This window comes from Nelumbo lutea, chromosome 7 (genome assembly GCF_056320005.1).
Source record: "Nelumbo lutea isolate HS-2025 chromosome 7, American lotus-T2T, whole genome shotgun sequence".
NCBI classification, from domain to species: Eukaryota; Viridiplantae; Streptophyta; class Magnoliopsida; order Proteales; family Nelumbonaceae; genus Nelumbo; species Nelumbo lutea.
In genome coordinates, this window is record NC_142690.1 from 55,636,912 (window position 1) to 55,651,247 (window position 14,336).

Sequence of the window (14,336 nt, forward strand, 5' to 3'; positions counted from 1 at the left end):
TTAGAGTGTGAAATTGGAGTTTCAAGATCATCTCAGTCTTCAACTGCAACATCTACTACTACTCCGACATTGGCTTTTGCTCACTTAGGCACTCGAGCTACTACATATCATGCTTCAGCCCCAAGTAACACTAGTTACTTTTGGGTTGTTGATTCAAGTGCTTTTGACCATATAACTAGTTTATCCCCCATGCTTACTTTGTACTCCTTATCTTTGGGCATAGACAAAGTTTCTATTGCAGATGACTCCCTTGTACCTATTAAATGCAAGGGAGATATCAGAGTGTCTGATACCATCTCATTATCCTCTGTCTTAAATTTGATAATGCAAAGGAATATTTTGCAAAATCCTTGGCCTCATATCTACTCGAATATGGAGTTATCCATCAGAGCACCTGCCCCTGTACACCTCAGCAAAATGGAGTAGCTGAGAGAAATAATAGCCACATTCTTGAAGTTGCTAGGAGCATCATGTTAACTTCTAATGCTCCCATTCATTTTTGGGGGGATGCCATCCACACAATTGTTTACCTTATCAACGGAGTTTTTTCACTGGTTTTAGACATGAAAGCACATTTTAACCTATTATACCTGATAAAAACCAGTTCACTATTCCCATTAAGACCTTTGGGTGCATTTCCTTTGTTCAAATCTTTGGGCATCATTGTTCTAAATTTGATCATAAGGCAGCCAAGTGTATTTTTCTTGGGTATACACAAAACCAAAAGGTGTATTACTGTTATGATCCGGTCTCTGTGACTAGGTTTGTGTCTATGGATGTTACATTCTTTGAGGATGTCACTTATTACTCCAGGACTTCACCCCAGGGGGAGAGTGGTGAGCAAAATGTTTTTGCTTAGTTCCATTGCCTATTCTTGTTTATGAAGGGGAGTGTAGTGAGGGGGGATGCCAAAAGTGTAAGGGGTTGAGAGTGTTTCACAAACAATGGTGGAAGCAGGTTGGTTCCAGTAATGAACAGTCCGGGCCACCTCCATTATCCACTGTGACACTAGATTCAAGTATTTCACCCTTTGTTCCTACTACTTCTGTAGATGATATGCCTACTACTACCACTGAACCTCAACCTCCTACAGATAATCTTGACCTTCCTATTGCAATACACAAAGTAAAGCGTCATTGCACCTCATCTACTACCCATTGCATCTCTCAATTCCTTTCTTATGACCATATTTCACCATCATATATGCCTTAGTAGTACCTGAGTGAAAGGAAGCAATGAAAGGGGTGAATTATTTGAAGATAAAGTCATGTACCAACGAATGGTTGAAAAGCTTCTTTACTTCTGTCTAATACACCAAGATATTTCTTATGTTGTTAGTGTTGTCAATCAGTATATGCAATCTCCCAAAACATTCTATCTTCTTGCAATTGAAAAGATACTTGCCTACTTAAAAAGGTGTCTAAGTAGAGGTATACTCTTCAAGAATAATGGTCATATGAAGATAGAGGTTTACACTGATGCAAACTGGGTTAGATGTGTAGATGATAGATCTACCTCAGGGTACTGTGCTCTTGTTGGGGGCAATCTTGTCTCTTGGAGGAATAAGAAACAAATAGTTGTTGCCCGTTCTAGTACTGAAGTAGAATACATATCTATGACTAATGGGGCGATTGAAGTGTTGTGGTTAAAATCACTACTTGAGGAGTTGGATGTTGAATATAAAAAACCTCTAATGTTGTATTGTGATAATCAGACTAACTATCAATATTGCTCATAATCCGATACAACATGATAGAACCAAATATATTGAAGTGGATCAACATTTTGTTAAAAAAAGAGTTGTTTCCAAACAAATGTGCCTTCCTTATGTTGCCTCCGATATACAACTGACCGGTCTCTTCACCAAAGTAGTTACAAGAATCCAATCAGAGACAGATTTATGCAAATTGAGAATGACTAATATTTATTCCCAACTTGAGGGGGACTGTGGGGAAATAGATTTATTCCCAACTTGAGGGGGACAAGGGGCCTATTATTATTTCTGTTTTCTGGGCCTTACTGGATCCATTGTTATTTCTCTCATTATTGACTAAGGATTCTGTTTTTGGGCCTTACTGGGTCCATTGTCATTCTATTCTGCGTCATTCTTCTTCTCTTGTTCTGTTATTTCTTTGTTTTACTACTTCATCAGATTTCTGATCAACTGAGATCAGCATCTGTCATCTGGTTCGAACAGTTGGACCATTCAACCCAGGAACCGGACCCCTGACCAATTTGTTGTCCGGTTCGATTTTAAAAACCTTAGTGACATTTGTAGGGAGTTAAGTTACTTTAGCTCCCAATGCTACATAACGTTCTGGGTTCCACATGTAATGTCAGAAGCCAACGTGTGAAAGCCCACCCAAACGGAAGACCAGGAGACTACTTATTAACAGATTGTATTTTATTATACTAATTACTACATTATATTATTATTGGTGTAGATGCTGATGCAAACAGCTTGATCAGTAATCGTATGTTTCAGCTAAATGAAGATCAGGTTTGTTGTATTAAATACACTCTGAAATGCCTAAAATAATCGAAGCATCATAGATGATGAGTGATAAATCTGAACTGGATTTTTGCAGCCGATCACATTATACCCAGAAAACATGCTTTCTCGCTTTTGTACTTGGAAAAATTGATACAAGTTACATAACACGATTAAGAACCTACTTGCAAAAGTTACATAAGAAGCACCTAAGGGATTTTACATCCTGGTCACCACAGGCAGTTAACAGAGACCACGACAGTCTCATTTTTGCAGAAATGTTCTGCTTGAACTATTCTGGATCCTTTATCTAAAGGTGGGATTAAGAAACTTGGGAATTCCACCAAGAACCAATACTACCGCTCAATTATTCGACTTACAATCCCAACAGCAACAGTTCGTCCTGATGATCGTAGGAAAACCCGCCCAAGAGCTCGACATTTAGAGAATTCTTCTACACAAACAGCTCCATCCAGTACCACCTGAAATTTTGAGATATAAAAGAAATCAAATTAGATTTGGTTTTACTAAAATCCCATGCAACAAAATCATCCAACATATAGAAAGGAGGGGGGGGGGAGTGGGCCCACTGGATTAACCACATGTTTAATCTCCCGGTTGATGTCAGCCCTATATCCAACTATGTTTGATGGATTTCCCAATTGTTCTGTTAGCTGTTCAAAGTTTAAAATTTTCAAGTCAAAGTTGGCAATGGAAGATGCTTATTTTCACATGTAGCCGGGTTTTCCTAGTTCTCATCACCCCCAAGGATGTGCAGACATGCCAACAATGCAAATTTGAAAGTGGCCACTCTCTCAAACCCAAATTACCACATTTGTCAGTTACCAATATACCAATGCATAGATGTAATACACACGTACACACACACACACACACACGAAGAGGTAAAGAGAGACGATTGTTAATACAAGGACAAGACTGCAAACCAGAGAATCTACTGAAAATGGAGCCCATAATTAACTTGCAGAGCCAATGAACAATATATTTCACCATAGGGATGGAACAGAAATTTGTCATCTTACCTCTATCACTGCACTCTGCTTAGATGTAAGACAGCGAGGTGCCTTTTTTGTCACTTTGCCCGTCTTCTGATCAATCAAAGATATTATCCTCACCACTCTTGCAGCTTCTTTTGCATGGTATATATGAAATTCTATCTGCTCATCCATATTAATTCAAATCATGTGTCAATGATCAATAATATTATCATAATAGAAGAATGTGGTAGGATTAACCGCTATGCCTGGGGAGCAGGATGACACATGATTATGAAAGAGTCTTCATCTAGAAAAAAGAAGGGTAGCCTTATCTATAGAGGAATGAACCCCAAGGTGATTGGATGATCAGTCAAAGTTTTCGTATATAGGATGTTGAGGATCAAGTTGAAGGTGTACTTTAGGGCTGAAACCAAGAAGGAAGAAATAAAGAAGCAGAATGTTTAAAAGTGATCTGTAGGCTGACCCATTTCCTTCCTCTGGGTGGTGGACCAGCAGTTCAACTGTTTGAAATGGGTCAACCCAATGACATCATTATATTCTTCATATAATATGTATTTTATATTAGTTTTATTTTTTTATAAATTAAGAAAGCTAAAATGAGCTTTGAGGACAAAAAAGGAATTTTTGGCAAAATTGCTGGGTCAAGATGCCTTTGGCACCTTGCATTGCATTGATATCGTGCGAAGTTACCCAAGATTAAAAAACATCCGGATCTGACCACTGAGCACAAAGTTATGCCTCTGGATGTTTTTTTCTTTTTCCTTTTATTTTTGTGGATGGGCTAGGGTGACCCATCTTTTTTCATTTCCAGTTTTCCACCTTCGAGAATGTGAAAAGGCACACCAAAACCAATGGTCACAATGCCTGCATAATTAGGTATTCAGTATTTGGATTGAGTGTCAACAATGGGTTGAAATTATATATGTATAATTGCATAAAATAATACTTCCACAAATGCATAATTGTCAACAATAGATTGACAATTCAACTACCCATGTTGACATGTCTCTAACAAAGTCAACTCAAACCAAAATTGTTGCCGGGTGACTAGAGGTGTAATGTGGGCCATGTCAGGCCAGCATGGTCCACTTTTGTGGGCCACCTGCATTGTAACTGGGATGGCCCATGGCACGAGCCTAGGTGAGCTTGTACCGTGGGCAGCACGACTTTTTTTAGAAAAATTGAAAAACAAATGAAAAAGTTAAAATAAATTAACAAGATAAACAAGAAATAAAAAAATCTTAAAATATTATTCCATATGAATTTCGATGTATACATTTATTTATATATGAAATAATAGAATAAAATTGAAAAATAAAAATTTTATACATATATTATTATATTATTATATTATTGTATATAATTATGATATATATATGTATATATACAAATTATTAAATATAAATTAATAATATATTAATATAATGCCATTATTAGGCCGCAAGCCATGCTGGCACAACCCACTTTTTTGTGCCAGCCTATGGGTGGCCTGACCCACTTTACAGATCTATGGGTGACGGTTCAAACACCCACTTTAACAATGGGCTAAAAACAACAAAATGAATTGGAAAAGCTGAAAGTGTGATATTGTACATGATAGAGAAGAAAGTGGGAAGGCGAGGAAGAGGGGAGGGCGATAGAAATTTTTTAAAAGAGTAATCCAACAAAATCATTGATAAATCATTTTTGCCGATTAGTGTGCAAGAATTGAAAAGAATGCGTAAAAAAGGATGGGTATGCAAATTGGAGAAATCATCAGACTTCCTTTGGGATCAAGGAGTTACCAAAACGGACCATCTAATTAATTAGATTGCTATATGTAAGAGCAAGAAGGAAGGGGGCCTAGGAGAGGGGAACCGGAGCAGAGTAGAACCCCCTATTTGCTAATGTTGTTCATTCATTCATTGCAATAAAATATCTTCTTAAAAGGCAATGAAAGTTATAAAATCATTATTTTTTATGTGAGAGATAAGAATTTCAGACCCTAACATGGACTTGTTCGAGCTTGCCTCGAGGGGTGTGGTCAGGGGTCTGGGGGCAGAGCCCCCGGCCCAGCCATTAGACTCAAAAACAGCAAAAAGCACAAAATTTTAAAAAGGCGCACGCCTGGGCTGAGGCACAAGGCGCATCAGGCGCACACCTAGGCATACCAGGCATGTGCCTTTTGAAAGGGGTGCACCTAGGACCTGGCGAGGCGCATACCCCAAAATGCGCCTCACTTGTGCGCCTAGGCGCACCTTTTAAATCAATGAGCCAGTGATTTGGGTCTTTTATCTTGCACCTCATTCTTCACATCAATCTCTTTGGATCCTTCCCCCACAATTCCTTTGTGGGAGGTGGTACATGAGAAATCAACACCTGTGAGCATCTACAAAGAAAAGGCCTAACACGTATATCTCAAATAAAATGTCTATTTTATGTAGAGTAAGTTGTGAGATGAGATTAGCTTACACTTATTTGGATACAGGTGGAACTAGAGCACCTATCTTATGGACATCGTGGGAGGAAAGAAATGCACAAATATTTAAATTGAAGACCCAAACTAAGGAAGCATTAATGGAGAACGTTATAGTGAGGACACATCAGGCAAGAACCTTGTTGAGTTTTTCCTTTTATCCACCAAAGATTTCTGGAATTGGCAAGTGATTGTTGAATCCTCTACACCAACAGCACAAGTAGCCACTCCATGGATACCTCCTGTTAAATTACAAGTGCTGATTGTAGGGTTTTTTATTGTCATTTTCATTTATTTTCTCTTGTTAGTTATTTGCCTTTTTTTCTTTTCAGAGGTAATCTTGTAATTTCAGTTTTATTATAATGAAGGAAAAGTGGGACAGCAGTTAGAAATCAAGTTCTGTTCGATCTCAACCTGCTTCAAGCCTTCACTCTTTAACTCTACTCCTCTCCTCCTTCAGTCTGAACCAGATTTGGACTGTAGCTAGGATTTTTTAGCATCTTATTTAATTTGTTCTGTTCTGATATCATGGTATAAGAGCAAGATTAGCGACTTGGACCAGTAAGGATAACACAACAGAGATCGATCTTCTCTTTTCTCTCACCATAGTTGGAAGAAGGGAAAAGCAACCAGAAAGGACTGACTGCCCACTAGTGAAGGAGGCCTTCATGCCTCAGGTTGCAACGTTTATGGTGGTTTCAGTGGTTTCTAGTCTCCCTCTAATTGGCAGTTCAAAGAGGATCTGATGGTGAATAGTACAGTCGTACAGGTTAGTTTATGTTTCTTTTGTTGTTTCCATTTGTCCATTGAAAGGTGGGTGGAAATAGTGTGGAAGCATGAGCTTTTATCTACTATTCATGTTGAGATTGGCTATGCTTGTAAAAGGTGTTTCATTTCCCTTATTCAGAAGAAGAGTGGGACAGTGCACATAAGAAACTTCAGGTCGATAAGTTTAATAAGCATTCCATACAAATTATTGGCAAAGATGTTAGAAAGCAGGTTAAAAAGGGTGACCATGAGGTGGTAGGGGAATCTCAGATGGCCTTCGTAGAAGGAGGGCAAATTCTGGATAGGGTACTGGTGGAGAGAGAATGTATTGACTCAAGAATAAGAAGTGGTAGGCCAGGATTAGTGGGTAAATTAGATATAGAGAAGGCTTACGACCATGTGGAGTGGGGATTTTTGGAAGAGAAGTAAAGACTAATGGGGATTGGGGAGAGTTGGGGGGGCTGGATGTATGGTGTATATCTTCAGCCTCCTCATTGCTAATTAATGGAGTGTCAACTGAATTTTTCCAAGCTTCTAGAGGGTTGAGACACAGGGATCCAATCTCCCCCCTTGCTGTTTGGATAGAAGGCTTTAATGTAGGAGTAGAAGGCCCATGTATCTCTTACCTTCAATATGCAGATGACACATTAATATTTATAGATGCTTCAGTTAACCAAATACTGAACCTAAGAGCTATCTTGGCTAACTTTGAGATGCTGGCCGGGTTGAAAGTGAACCTAGAAAAAGTTCATTGATAGGGGTGTGGGAGTTCTAAATAGGGAGGAGCAATTTGCAGTGGTGTTGGGTTGCAAGGTTGGAGAACTACCTTTCCACTATCTTGGGCTGCTGGTGGGGTCTAGTACAACAGCGGTTAATATATGGAAGCCTCTTATAGAGAGAGTTGAGAGGAGATTGGACAGATGGAAGGCTAAATATCTCTCTTTGGGAGGCAGCATAGTTTTCAAGGTGCCAAGGCGAGGCTAGGCAACAGGGGGGCGCCTAGTCGCCTAGGCAATGGATTTTTTTCAAGTAAAAATATGTATCCTAGGGTAGTTCCCTAGGTTCCATAATCATATTTCCTTAATAAATATCCATAATTTTCATAGGATAAGTATAAACTTCATGTTAAAGTATAGAAAATCAACATATTCCAACATATTCATGAGAAGAAAAAAAAATGAAAGAAAAGAAAATTCAAAAAATATAAGGGCTGAACCCCTATTTCTGTTATAGGAAAAGAAGAAAAGAAAAGGTGGAAGAAGAAGAAGAAGAAATTAGTATATAAAAACACAAAATTAGTAAAGAAAAAGAAGAAAATGTGTTGATTGGACAACATTTTATGTTCATTCTTACTTATTGGTTCAGGTTTTGAAGTCTTTGAGGGTTCAATACAGCATTTAGCAATGTTTGTGTTGATTAAATCCTAACAAATAAGAAAGTAGCAAAAAGAAATTAGTATATAAATACACAAAATGAGTATTTTAGTTTAAAAATGTCTATTTTATAATTATAACCTCAAAAAATTAAGAATATAAAAGTTTGTTATAACACACTATAGAAAACTGCTTGGTGATTAGGCGAGGTGAGACACCAAGGGCGCCTTGTCGCCTAGTCACCTGCCTAAGTGTCGCCTTGACAACTATGGGAGGCAAGAATTACTCTCATAAGAGTTCTATCTAGCCTACCAACTTATTACCTCTCATTGTTAAAGGTTCCTAAGGAGGGGGCTATGAAAATTGAGAAGATTCAGAAGGATTTCCTATGGGAAGGGATGGGGGGTGGGGGAACCAAAAAGTTTCACCTGGTCAAGTGGGAAAAGGTTTAAAGGAGGGGGGGGGGGGGGAGGGTTGAGAAGGATAAAACCATTTAACAAGGCATAACTAGGGAAATGGTTGTGGATATTTGGGCAAGAGAAGAGAGAGAAAGGGAAGCCTTATGGAGGAGGGTGGTGGTTGGAAAATATGTAGTAGTAAGGTTTGGGTGGGAACCAAGAGGAGTTCATACGGGGTGAGTGTTTGGAAAGGGATCATGAGATTTAACCAGGAGTTCAGGGGACTGATTAGATTCAAAGTGGGTGTCTGGGTGATGGGTCAAAAGTTAAGTTTTGGGAAGATGAATGGCTTGGGATAGGGAAACTTTGTGAGGTTTGTCGAAGGTTATACAGGTTGACTGAACAGAAAATCACAATTAATCAGTGTTATGAATGGAGATGGAGTAGCTGATTTGGAACCCAAAATTTAGAAGACCTTTGACCAAGTAGAAGAATGTATCCTGCTGTTGGAGAAAGTAGAAGGCATCTATATCTCTAGGAGACTAGGACCATAGGAGATGGCTTATGGTGGAAAGAGTGCAAAGAAGGAAGATTCTCAGTGAAGTCATTCTACAAGGCCCTAGTAAGAGAGAGTTTGGAGCCAGAGCAGATAAAAGGTAAGGTAACCCAGTACCCCCAAGGATAGAGGCTTTTGCTTGGTTGGTAGCACATGACAGCATTCATACTACAGATCATTTGACGAATAGAGGATTTCACATGGCAAGCTACTGTTATTTTTGCAACTTGGAGGGCAGTCCTTCATCTGTTCTTTTCATGCAGTGCAGCAAAATTTATATGGAAGTTCTTCTCCTTCCTGTTTGGAATGTCTTTCAACCATCATCCCCAACAGAAATCTTTTCCAAACGGCCAGAACTTAGAGGAAGCAAGATACCTAGAATCCTGTGGAGCTGCATTCCATTTGCAGTCTGCTGGGCTATATGGAATGAGAGGAATAGAAGGGTTTCTGAAGACAAGTAAAAAACCATTGATCTTCTGGTAGCTGCAGTGAGTAATCTGATATCAGACTGGGTTCTTTGGCTCCCAGAGTTCAATCAAGTGAACAAAGCTGATGTGTTAGAGAACATAGTTGTCAAGGTGTTGCCTAGGTGCCTACCTAGGCGACTGAGTGCCTTGCCCAAACGCCTTGACTTTTAGCAACTAGGCACCTGCCTGGGCGACAAAAATGGCTAGGCGGCCGCCTTTTATAATATCATTTATATTGCTATATTTTATTAATGTATGTGTTAATAGATTTTACTATATGCTATATATATCAATATACTTTGCTTTAATGTTTTACCATTGAAATTTAAAAGATCAAAGGGTTTTGAGGAGAGAAAAAGAAAAAATAGAAAGAGGAAAGAGAGAACAGAATTATAAAGAGGTTCTGTTTTTTCTATTCTCTTTCTCTAATTAAATAAAACAAAAACGACATCCTTGTTTTTTCTATTTTACTTTCCATCTTGAGTATTTATCATATAAAATTAACCTTGTTCAGCTGCTAATTGATATGAAAATTCTCTATTAAATCCTTATTATAGCAGTATTATTTTTTAAAATAATTAAATTAATATATGTAAAAGATTTTTATCTTTTAGATGTGATGATTTGCCACATTGTTGGAGGAAATTTAATGTTCTTAATAAAGAGAATTGCTATTTTTTTTCAATTAATATACCTGCTGAATGGTATATAAAACTAGGGAACTAGCCAAAAGTTAGAATTTTATATTATAATTTTTTTATTGCCTAGGCAACTAGGCACCCTAGTGTCGCCCAGAATCACCTAGATGCCTTGAAAACTATGTTAGAGAACTTTTGGAGTACTCTTGAGTTGCATCCTTGTAATGAAGATTTATTTTTAGTTTGAGTGGTGTAACTTTGGTTGGTTTGAGTGGTGTAACTTGAAAATTATGTTAGAGAACTAGGCACACTAGGCACCCTAGTGTCGCCCACAACCAACTAATTTGTATCATACCTATTTTTCAGTTTAATGAAGTTTTTTTATTTTTACTTATCCTTCAAAAAGAAAAAATATGCGTTTCTTGTGCGTTTTGATAGTCTGCATCTGTGCCGTTAGTGCTCTCAGACCAATACATGATCAATATTTGAAGGTTTTCTGGTCTAGAAGTTCTGTTTTTTATTTTTTGCTGTTCAATAACATGCCGGCTTTGTTATTAAGGTTATGGCAATCTCTAGTATTGAGAATAAGTCAAGTGTAGTGATTCAGCCAAACTTCATGGCCGTACAGAACTAGAGATGACATCAGTTAAGCTCAATGGTACAAATTATGTACCATGGGCAAAATCAGTTGAGGTAAACTTGACTGTGAGGGATAAATTGAAATATATTAAGGAAAATAGACCAGATTCAAGAGTTGCTGGGCACAATGATTGGATACAGCAGAATGCTCAGATTATGATGTGTCTTTGGAATAGTATGGAACCAGACATTAGCATGAATTTAATGTTCTTTCATACTGCCAAAGAACATTAGCATGAAACAATCTCCGAGAGCATGATTTGGAAGATTTAGTAGTGTTATACAGCAGTTTTTGGTAGTTTGTGTTGATGACATTATTAATGCTGCAAATGATAAACTGGGTATTGAAGAATTGAAACAGTTTTTACAGAACCAGTTCTAAACTAAGGACTTGGGGCACTTGAAATATCTTTTTAGGTATAGAAGTAGCAAGGTAAAAGTGGAGAATCTCTATCTCACAAAGTATGTGCTTGATCTGTTGGAAGAGATGGGTCTATTAAGGGCAAAACCAATACATACCTCTATAGATCCGAATGTAAGGATGTCTAATAATGAGGGAGAGTTTCTAGTTGATCCCGGAAGGTACAGGAGATTATTAGGGAAACTGATTTACCTCACAATTACAAGACCAAATATCTCCTTCAATGATGGATTATTGAGCCAGTTTATGCAAAATCTGATGTCGATCCATTGGGAAGGTATCGTTAGAGTGCTACATTATTTAAAGGGTGCTCTAGGTCAAGACTTGTTATATAAGAAGGGAAGAGAACACTCTTTATAGGGATATATAGATGCTGATTGGGCAGGATCACAAATAGAAGGTCTACAACAAGTTATTGCACATTCATGGTAGGGAATTTGACTACTTAGAAGAGTAAGAAGCAGAGTGTCGTGGCTAGGAGTAATGTTGAGGTAGAGTTCAAAGCCATTGCCCATACTACTTGTGAGTTGATGTGGCTAAAACAACTATTATTTAAGATAGGAGTGACTATTTCAACTCCCATTAAGTTGTTTTTTGATAATCAAGAAGCTACACACCTTTCCTCCAATCCGGTGTTTCATGAGAAAACCAAACATATAGATGTGGATTGCCACTTTGTGTGGGAAAAAATGTTAGTGGAGAAATAGTTACACCCTACGTGAAGTCTAAAGATCAGCTAGCCAACCTCTTTGCCAAAGGATTAAGTTAGACACGGATGAGATACATTTGTAACAAGTTGGAACTTCATGATATATATGCTCCAACTTGAGGGGGCATTAAATTATAAATGCTGATTGTAGGGGATTTTTTGTCATTTTCATTTACTTTCCCTTATTAGTTATTTGCCTTTTTTCTTTTCAGGGGTAATCGTGTAATTTCAGTTTTATTATAAAAAAGGAAAAGTGGGGCAGCAGTGAGAAATTAAGTTCTGTTCAATCTCAACGTGCTAGGATTTTTTAGAATCTTATTTAATTTATTATGTTTTGGTATCACCCACTACACATCATTTCATTAAGATGAATTTTGATAGATGTAGCTCGGGCAACACAAGGAACTTAAGGATAGTAGTACTTAGTAGCTGTAATGGAATAATGGATATGTTTTCGGGTCTTGACCGTTATGATGGTTGTACATGGCTTATGGTTGGGCAAAACCTTCAATTCAACGTTGTCAAAATCTTACGATTTATGATATGATTCATGATTTGAATCATGAATCCCAATGGTTTCGATTCAAATCTTATGTCAAAATCATTTTCTACAAAAATCTTACAATTTTTGTTTGAATCTTACGATTTATACAATTCCAACAATTCATTGTAGTTCAAATAAATTCAATTAAGAATCAGTTTTCTACTTTATCATTTATGTTTATATTTAATTTTATCAAGACTTGTTTTAAAGCCCTTACAAGAAAATGGTTTATTTACATTTATTAAGACCATCATTGAGTTTATTTTGCATCATATATAGTTTTAAGGGCCATTATATGTGAATTTATTTGAGTTTCAAGTCAAACTTGATTATATCATCTTGGGCTTCTATTGTATAAATGGTAAATTCTATTGTTTTAGGTACATATGTGGTAGATATGGATTAACAATAGGGTAAAATCACTTTCCTATATATATTTAGCCTTTTAATATATCTATATTTAATTTTTTTGACAATTTTGTAAAAGTAGAAATAATCTTATGGTTTACAATACGATTCACAATTCGATTTGATTTTCTCTATGACTTACGATACCATTATGATTTCCTAAACATTGCTTCAATTACAGAAATATTATGGTGGAGGGTGACTCAAATAGTGGTGGGACGGTTCAGACATAACAAAGGGGAAACATGGGAATATAAATCATGCGGGGGGAGTAAGAAGAATGGCAGCTGAACTGAATGTCGCATCCCATTTGGAATGGATACATATATGTGCCAATAGCATGGATGATATGGGGGGAGGGAGGTTCCATTGGGAACTGGATGTGAGTAAAATTTACAAAACTCGGGTAGGTGGGAATCTACCTTAAGAAAAAGGGTTCATGGCATATCACAATTGTACATCATTATTTTTTCTAATAAAATTCTTGATTGTTTACTGATAAAAAAAGTACTTGGGATTGGCTCTTGGATTTTACTTCAGAAAGAAAGGTTCTAACAAATTTTCTGCCTTTAGTGATGTCAATATGGAAAAGAATGGAAGATATATTTCTGGAAACAAGATAACATCAGGGGACATATATTTCTCTAAAACTTTCAGCATTCTCTATTTTTGGTCATCTAATCTAAGGTTTCTAGTGCCAGAATTTTAGCTTTGTTTGAGATGGTTTCTTCATGAGATTGACTTGGATGTGTAGATAATTTTGTACTGTTGATTTTGATGTGTTATACATGTAAATCCTTTCTGGGGCTTGTGCCCTTTATATTTAATATATATACTTTTAAAAATACAGATAAAAAATAAAGTGGAAAATCAGAGGTTTCGAGAATACAAACCTGAGAGCCAACTAGGATTGGCATTACAATATCCAAGACAAGAACCTTCAGCTCTAAACGGGTTGCAACTTCCACAGGGAAATCTGGGTGGCATAGAACTCCACCAGCCATCACACGGCCTCCATCAATACCTTGAAGACTGACAGCCACATTGTCTCCAGCTCTTGCTATGGTGCAACACTGAGAATCTCGTTCTAGGGAACGAACTGTTGCTACATCTCCTGAAGGCATCACTAGAACCTAGACCAAACATACTTTTGATGATGACACAGTAGTGGTACAAGTAATAAAAAATACATGTGATGCAGATACAGAAGCAAAGAAAGAATTTATGAAGATATAAATCAGTTTTTCAATTCATATACCAAATTTAGAATTTTAGAGTGAAAATATTGGAATTTTTAATTTTTAAATTTATTTTCTAGTTATAGGTGTCTTAAGATCCTAGACTTTTACTATTATTAGTAAATTGAAATTACTATTTACAGTGATTTTTGGATCAGTAATTTAACAGGCGCACCTAGATGCACAGGCAAGGCACACTTTAGGGTTTGCAC

General features: G+C 37.2%; 1 protein-coding gene across 14 annotated transcripts in view; it reads right to left on the reverse strand.

Annotated features, from left to right (window-relative positions):
• Positions 1–2,557: 2,557 nt before the first annotated feature.
• LOC148846481 (Translation elongation factor EF1A/initiation factor IF2gamma family protein) overlaps positions 2,558–14,336 on the reverse strand; it is a 79,850-nt gene continuing 68,071 nt past the window's right edge. For all 14 annotated transcript variants that reach the window (XM_088954600.1, XM_088954593.1, XM_088954595.1 and 11 more), the window contains 3 exons: positions 13,780–14,019; positions 3,535–3,669; positions 2,558–2,973 (listed from right to left, as the gene is read on the reverse strand). In XM_088954600.1, coding sequence (XP_088810726.1) covers positions 2,848–2,973; positions 3,535–3,669; positions 13,780–14,019 — 501 coding nt within the window. In that variant the 3' untranslated portion in view covers positions 2,558–2,847. The remainder of the gene's footprint in view (positions 2,974–3,534; positions 3,670–13,779; positions 14,020–14,336) is intronic.